Source organism: Austrofundulus limnaeus, unplaced genomic scaffold (assembly GCF_001266775.1).
Source record: "Austrofundulus limnaeus strain Quisiro unplaced genomic scaffold, Austrofundulus_limnaeus-1.0 Scaffold174, whole genome shotgun sequence".
Lineage (NCBI taxonomy): Eukaryota > Metazoa > Chordata > Actinopteri > Cyprinodontiformes > Rivulidae > Austrofundulus > Austrofundulus limnaeus.
Window position 1 is genome coordinate 543,007 of NW_013952576.1, and position 8,648 is coordinate 551,654.

Sequence of the window (8,648 nt, forward strand, 5' to 3'; positions counted from 1 at the left end):
ACAGTGTCTCAAGACCGAGACAAGACCAAAACTTTTAGGGTTTGGACCAAGTCAAGACCAAGACAACAGTGTCTCAAGACCGAGACAAGACCAAAACTTTTAGGGTTTGGACCAAGTCAAGACCAAGACAACAGTGTCTCAAGACCGAGACAAGACCAAAACTTTTAGGGTTTGGACCAAGTCAAGACCAAGACAACAGTGTCTCAAGACCGAGACAAGACCAAAACTTTTAGGGTTTGGACCAAGTCAAGACCAAGACAACAGTGTCTCAAGACCGAGACAAGACCAAGACTTTTAGGGTTTGGACCAAGTCGAGACCAAGACCAATGGAGGGCGAGTCTGAGACAAGACCAAGACTTTTAGGGTTTGGACCAAGTCGAGACCGAGACAAACTGAGCGCGAGACCGAGACAAGACCAAGACCAGATTAAAAAACGTGTTTCCTAAAAGACGGAGTTTTCTGTAGACATGTACAGTGGGGGGTATTYAGTCTTTCATAGTTGAGGTCTAACTATGATGTCAATCACAGACCTCTCTCATCTTTTTAAGTGGGAGAACTTGAACAATTGGTGCAGATTAAAAACTTTTTTCCCTCACTTTAGCTAACTTAATATGTAGAGCTAATATTGACAAAATGTTTGTTTGAGGGCAGAGGAAAGAATTTTGCTACAGAGACAGATTGTTAATGTTAGTGACGATAAAAGTTTAAAGTTGTCCCCATTGTCTCTGAAAGTGAARCACTGCCAAATTTACAAGTTGCTGTATGCTTTCTCCTGGTTGTTGTTGTTAATGATATTATTTATGAATAATGTAGCCAAATTTTTTACTTAAGATTTTGCAGACAACTTTTACCGCTCCCAGAGAACCACGGTTCACTTTCCGGGAGTGCTGCGTGCGAGTGATGGGGGGTGCAGATGGGTGACAGCCGCTAACAAAACTACATAAAAAGCAATAAGTCAGGTTTGGATTTGAATCARTAGCTACATTTTAAATCCAATGAAAGCAAGATTGTTATCAAATAAATTGGACAATAATCTGGCTGTTTAGTGATATTTCTGCAGTTCTGGTCTTGACTGGTCTTGAAATAAAATTCAGAGTCCTCAATGTCCGAGATCGAGACAAGACCAAGTACAAATGCTGTCGAGTCCGTGACAAGAACAAGACCATCAAAAAGTGGTCTTGAGACCAGTCTTAAGTCCAAGACCGGTTTCAAGTACTACAACACTRGTCTGTGGTGGACAGCACTGCCAGGAAATTTGATGCACTCCTACTCAGTGCATGAAACCGTTTTCACCACCTTGTGTGAAAAACATTCTCCACGGTTCTGYCTKATCRTCCACTCACTCTGAGCCCATTGGTGAAGAGTGTTTGTTTGGCACATTTGCCAAAAACAAAAAGAAACCCTACAACCGTTTAAACCTGACGTTAGTCCATGTTACTCCTAGGAAGTTGCACTCAGTGTCTTCAGAAGTTTTCACGTTGTTTCCTTCACAGGTTCTTGGTGCAATGCCACCACAGGTGAGGGATGAACAGGTTGCTCAAAGGGTTTGGTTTGTTTGTCACAGTGCAGTGTGAAAGCAAACATCACCAGCTGAAAATGTAACCGAGTATACCGGACTGTCCGATGTGAAAGCACCCTAAAGCTAACTTCCTGTTATGTTTTTTGCTGGACTGAAAATCAGTTAACATGACAACTAAAAAAAAAGTTTCAGAAAAAATTATGTTCCTCCCTCTCTTCTTTGTAGGAATAAACAACGACTAATGTGTGAGTAGGAAGATGTCTAGTTCAGTTTATCATCATCATCATGTTGAACATTATTACAACACCGAATGTTTATGCATACATGTCAATTTGTACTGATTGTCCGTAAGTTATAAGGATTTTATGTCATTTTGCAGGTATACGGACGTATAGAGCAATCTCACGGATTTTTTCAAGTCTTACGGATAATTTAAAAACCTCATTTTTAAATTTATCTAACATTTCAGAGCCTGTGGGATGATTTAAAAAACAATAAATAACATCAAACAGCCATCTTCCAACCTGTTCTGCTGCTAGAAATAAGTTACTTTTTCCGCTCTCCTTTCCTCCTGCTTTTCAGCAGGCACTTTCATGTCTGCAGCTTATATGATGTTTATGTCATCATATAAGCTGTACACACCATGTTTTATTTTTCTTTGTGAAACTGTTAGTCCCAACTTCTCTCTGGGTTCTCCATTTTCCTCMCACAGAYSRAAGAACATGCRTGTTAGGTTAATTGGTAAACTGTAGGTTGTTTTTCTCATTTGTCTCTGTATYCCTGTGATGGACTTGCAGCTGGTCCAGAGTTTAGAAGGGAAAAAAAGGGTTGAAAAACAACTACAAAGCACTTATTTTTTCCCCTCAGTTTGTCCACCTGTTCAGTTTGAGTCCATATTTATTGTAATTTTTCAAGCGCTTGGTTTTATTAAAATTAACATACTGGAATAATTTTTTTTCCAAATTGCTGTAATCCTGCTACAGACGAGGCTCATAAATTTGTGAGTGTGCACATCCCAGTCGCCTCTTTCGCACACGGCTCTCCAAAGGGAAGGTCGGCTGAGGTGGTTGTGTTAACGCTATGCTAGTGTTGTGAGGAGGGCTGGACAGTGAGGGGTCGGCAGGGGTCACCGTGGCTGTCCTCCGCTGTGATAGGCTGTCACCTGGCGGGTGAGGGGTCAAGGTAATTAGGCATGCAGAATCCCTGCGCCGCTGTTCTAATGAAGCCTGAGCTCGTTAATGCAGAGTTTTACACTCAGACCTGCCACTGAGCTTTGCTGCACCATCACACACTCACATGTGCAGCATATCTTTGCGCGCGCACACACACACACACACACACAACGAGGCACAGACCTCTGCTTTATTCTGCTGGTTCAATACAAAGGCTGTCATTTTTAGAGCAGCAGAGCACCAGGCTCAGACACAAGGGAATGGAGATGTTAGAGTCAAAGACAATTGTGCAATCTGTAATATAATAAAGTCTTAAAAGTATTGAATGTTCCAACAGAGTGTTGTTTACTTYCTTTTCTGTTGACTTTGTTCTTCATGCAAAGAGGTGGGGGGTCAATTGCAAAGCACCCAATCATGCGGTTGATTCAATTAAATAAAAAATATGCTTACATAACATAAACAGTCAGTTTTGGTTTGGAAAATGGATGCTGGTTGAATGAATCTCATACATGTTAAATACAAATATTTTACAGAATTCTATTCATTTAATTTAGAATTAAACAACTGTTTGTTCTCAGTTTACMTAATTCTGAAACACCTGTTGAATAAACCAACATATCTTTGGTTTTATCTGTTTATTTTTGTCAAGTATTTATCAGGTTGGCACAAGCAACACAAAGTATTTGTTGGTGCATTATGACTTATTTTGATCCATAGTGTAAAATTAAACAAATCTCACAATGCCTTACAAAAAAATATTCAAAAAATCAGACTTAATCCTCTAGGAAAAATGTTAGAATCAGCCAAAAATTATATGTTTCCGTACAGTTCAACAAGTTGTTTTTTAAGTGTAACTTTCTGAAAACAGAATGGTGAGCTGGGTTCTAAGTGGTTATTTGATTAGATTATTATATGATAATATAACAGTTTAGAAATATATTTACAGTCATTTCTTTAGACATGTTAAAAAATATGCAGAAAACACCCCACAAAAAAAAAGAAATGCTGTTTTTTAAATTAAAACATGTTTGAATAAAAAGGTCCAGACACAAATGCTGAGTTTTTACAGAATTTAATTTAAATATGTTGTTGTCTTTTTGGTTGTGTTTGAGTGAAAACACACTTTTTTTTCTGTCAGCTTGTTKCTTCTGCCATGGCCGGCCACCAAAACACAGTCTGGATGTCTTGATTTGATAATCTGCTCGTATCTATGAAAAATAAAGTTTCACGCCACCTGGTTCTGTTTAAAATGCACAAAGTCATCAGAGTTTGCAGGTTTTGTTACGTAAAAGAGTTCAGAAATCCGCTGCACAACAAAGACCTCAAATCCAACAGCTTCATCCTCATGGAAAGTTGGTTATTATTAAACACTTGAGTCTGTTGCCAGCATTATAAAAGCAGCCATACAGTCAACCTCAAGGTTTTAACCAACTTATTTTTTTAAGAAACGTGGGAAGAAAGGGATTTTTTTAGTTGAATGAAATGTAAGCGCACAATTGACAGTGAAGGTGAATTTGCACAAGTCTAAAAGTCAAAATGAAGACTTTCTCAAACACAAACTTCCTCATGGTGACATTTTTAAATCAGGTTTGTCAAGGTGTGTTCTATTGCTTTTCTTCTTACGATCGTTTCAAAGCAGCAGCGAYGGATTTAAGAACAAAAACCAAAGTTCTTCCTTATTTCTGCATCTAAATTCCACAAGGAAATACAACGATTTTTGGTACCTGGAACACTATGAAATATTCATTTCTCTATATCTGTGTTTGAGACTGGCTTGAGCTCATAATCTAGAGGGACGCGGCGCTCGTTTCTTGCTCCGTTGTTCAACCGATAACTCCAAATGTGCCCTTTGACGTTTTTGTCTCAACAGATTTTTCCTCAAGTTTTTCCTCAAGTGCAACCAGAACTGCTTAAAGAAYGCGGGAAACCCACGAGACATGAGACGGTTCCAGGTAGAGGCGCCACATATAGTTTTATTTTTTCACTTTACTTTTCTGTGTTCCTCCTCTTCACAGCCTTAACTATGCATCAGATGTTTCCTCTCCCCTTTTGTTTACTGCAGACACAACACTTAATTATATACATTACAGTTACTCTATAGTTGTCTCAACACATAAACACGGGAATATATGTTTTGTGTGTGAGTAATTAAGCAATCATGAAGTGGGAGAACAATCTTAAACAAAGCAAGAAAGAAAGAAATTTAAGGCGGCCCAGTCATTATTATTTCTCTTTGCGGCTGCAACACAATCAGGAAGACACCACTTGAGGCTGAGTGGATGTACTGAACGCCCTGGAGATACTGATAGATTTATTACCGTGACGCRTGTGTGAAAGTGTGTGTGTGTGTGTGTGGATTCTGCATGTGAGGGGAGGGGAGAGACAGGACAGGCAGAGTCACACTGTAGCAAGTGTGTGACCAAATCTGAGTCTCTAATTGCGCAGCTCTATTGTAGTGGAACCAGAAGAAGACAGCTCTGTTTCCCTGGGAGATAATTAAGGGCTGGACCTATCAGAAACACACACACACACACACAGCCTATAGTCACAGTAGTGTGTGTTAGGAGTGATGGTAATAGCAGTGATAACTGGCTACATTTAAAAAGCTTTTCACAGTTTAATGCTTTAAAGTCATTTCTGCGATGATCTTTTCACCCCTGCTGTTTTACTTCCTTATTTTTTCTTCCTCCTCTTCTTTTGCTCACACTTGGCTTTTTTTTTGTTTCATCCCTCTTTCCCCTCTGGTCCCTCTCATCATATAACCCATTTCTGTGCCTCGTCTCGCCCCCCTTGTCTCTCCAGGTGGTCGTATCGACTACGGTGAGCGTGGAGGGACACGTCCTGGCCGTTTCGGACAACATGTTCGTCCACAACAACTCCAAACATGGTCGACGGGCCCGCAGGCTCGACCCTGTGGAAGGAACGCAGTCTTACCTTGAGCATGGTAACACCAGTGTGTGTACGTGTGTGTGTTTGTGTGTGAGAGAGAGAGAGAGAGAGAGAAAGAGAAAGCAGGAGGCCCACCAGATGGTTGATAGTTTAATCCTATCAGGTGATTCCTGCCCCTCCATCTGGCTAATCCAACTTACTACACACACAGATCATGGTGTGATGCTGTGTGTGTGCGGTGGGTCTAATATCGTTATACTTCCTCTCAGAAACAAACCCAGACTGAGGGGCGGTGTTGTAATTCAGCTGAATGCTGATGATCACACACTTACATTACAGCCAGTGCTGCTTTTTTGACAGACAGGCAGATTTTTGTTGTTATCCTGTGGGATTGGATCAARTGAGCTTAAACTCATGATTGTCTGTATTAAAGTGACATAAGCCGACTGTGTCCGTTTGTTTAAAGTGATGAACCATCTGGGTGTGTTTTTATCTCATATCAATAAAACCTCAGGATGTACAGATTTATATTTCAACATGTTCATATTAAAGTTTTTATTATAATTATAAAATTAAAATTGTATCCCATCTTATAATCCGTCATTTAGATGCTTAAAATTATTTCATTAGTGTACAAAATTGCATTTTTACACAAAGAAATTCTTATTTTGTTGGATAAAATTCTGCTTTTATTATATATTCCTATTTATTTATTCTTTTGTGTAATGTTTGCGTCAAAGTGTTACTGCATCAACAAGGAATGTTACACTGCAAAAAAATGTCCACCTTTTTTTCCATTTCAGTGATTTCATGGTGTGCACAATGGTAGATTTTGATGATGCACAGTATAAATGTAAAAAGAAAAGGTTATGTCATATGCAGAATGAGTCCTACAATAGAAATCAACATTTTTATTAGATCAGATTCTCTTTTATAAAGTAAAAAAMCCATTTGGCACAGTTTTGGGTACCTTTGGCTAAATTGTGCCAAAATRCCATTTCCGCCTGGCACACTGCTCACTAAAACCTTTGTGAAATGAATATACTTCAACTTATTCACTCCTACTTTGCTACAATTTTTCTCAAGATGTAGATGTATCAAATCTAAGTTCATTCCTGGGTTTTCACGAGAGTTTTCATTGTGTTTTGCACTGTTGATTTGAAAAAAATTAAGGCGAGGCTAAAAAAATTACTAATTTTCTTTATTAAATCGCAAATAACTCAGGCACAGTAAGAGTTACAATTGTGGTTTCACTTAATAAATTATCTTTAAGATCTTACTTTTACAGAGGKACCAAGAGTATTAGATMTTATAACTGTGGAGCTATTCTGGATTTATTTTGCTGTGTATTTTCAGGYRGAAATTTCTCACRTGTTGAAYTATTTGTGCATTTTTTTATTATGATGAAATTACTACAAAGCAGGTTTTGCTCCTCTAACCAGACATCACTTGTTTAAATTTATTTAAGTATCAGTAACATATTGAGTGAAATTTCAAATACCAAAGGTAAAAGAATTGTGGTTTTTATTCCTCAGCTGATTATTTTAAATCCATGTCGTTTGACTCGTTTCTYTTTTCTGTAATTTCCCCTCCAGGAGCAGCTCCCTGCATTAAAGCAATCAGTCCCAGTGAGGGGTGGACCACGGGGGGCGCCACAGTCATCATCATAGGAGACAACTTCTTTGACGGCCTTCAGGTTATCTTCGGTACCATGCTGGTTTGGAGCGAGGTCAGTCATGGTTGTGTCTCATTGGTTCAGACCCTTCACTGTGTGCCTCGGCCCGCGGACCGTTGGAAGTAATTCGATATGAAAACATACTTTTCCTCATGGTCTGGCTCTTAACTGTGTGTGATCGTGCGCATGTGTGTGTGTGTTAATGTTTGTCTAAATGATGTTTACCTCCCTAATGAGTCCCCCACCAACTGGCGACCACCTCCCCTCTCTGCCTTCCTCCACACTCCCTCCTCCTCTTTTACTTCAAATCCTGATCAGATCAGCACATTTTGATAGCCATCGGCTGAACGCACACACACACACACACACACACACACACACACACAGAGCTCACTATCAGAGTTTTCCCCACTCCTCTACAGAATGTTTATTTGTCTTCTGACTCCACTCACCGTGTGTGCTGAGCGACCGTGGCTTCCTTCCAACAGCAACAGAGGTGCTGTGTGTTTGTGTGTGTTGGTGCGTTGGTGTGTGCGTGTGTATTAAGAGCGGAGGGGTTTGTTTACAGTGTTGAGAGCCGCACTTACACACACTAACATGTGTACAGAGTCTCAGTTCGAACTGACTCAGCTCTCTCGGCTTCAGATGGACTTTTGCCAGCCAAATGTTTCATTTGCTCAACCTGATTATTGATTCTGAAGGCAGAAATCCCAGTTTGAAGCCGTCACTGGAACCAGACTGAGCTTTTTTGGCATTTCCTTTTGTCTGCACCTCAGATCCCTGCCTACCTGCAGTATTTAGGGTGTRTGGACTAAATACTCACAATTATTTTCATTTTTAAAGCACAATAATACAGGATGTGACACCTCACATTGTTTTATTATATTTCTATTCACTTTGAGTAGTTATTATGTTAAAGAGTGAGTTTTTTAGCAATTCTTCAGAGTTGTAAAGTAACTAAGTACAAATACTTTGTTACTGTACTTAAGTAGAATTTTTGGTTATCTGTACTTTACTTGAGTAATTATTCTTCAGCGTACTTTTTACTTTTACTCATTACATTGTTACACAATTATCTGTACTTTCTACTCAGTACATTTTTTAAAAAGGTAAGAAGTAGAAAGTCGTTACTCCTATTTTATTCTGAGTTATTACTTAAAAAATATTTGTGTCTCCTGGAAAGAGAGAATTTAATTGAGGTTGTATGAGAAGTATAAATATATACCATTCTGACACACTATTAGCTTGTACACAACCCATCACAGCTGCACGCTGTTAGAAAATATATTTTTTGGAGAAGTCACCTCCCAATAAATGTCATTTTGTAAAATCTAACTGCTCACTTTTACTCAGTACTTTTACTTTTGTATTAAAAGTAAAAGTACTGAGTAAA

At 39.0% G+C, this 8,648-nt stretch overlaps 1 protein-coding gene across 1 annotated transcript in view; it reads left to right on the top strand.

The window, feature by feature from the left end:
- LOC106524036 (transcription factor COE1) overlaps positions 1-8,648 on the top strand; it is a gene marked incomplete in the record, with an annotated part of 114,276 nt that overhangs the window by 75,119 nt on the left and 30,509 nt on the right. Inside the window, 3 exon segments of the mRNA XM_014017665.1 lie at positions 4,562-4,643; positions 5,494-5,635; positions 7,176-7,309. Coding sequence (XP_013873119.1) covers positions 4,562-4,643; positions 5,494-5,635; positions 7,176-7,309 — 358 coding nt within the window.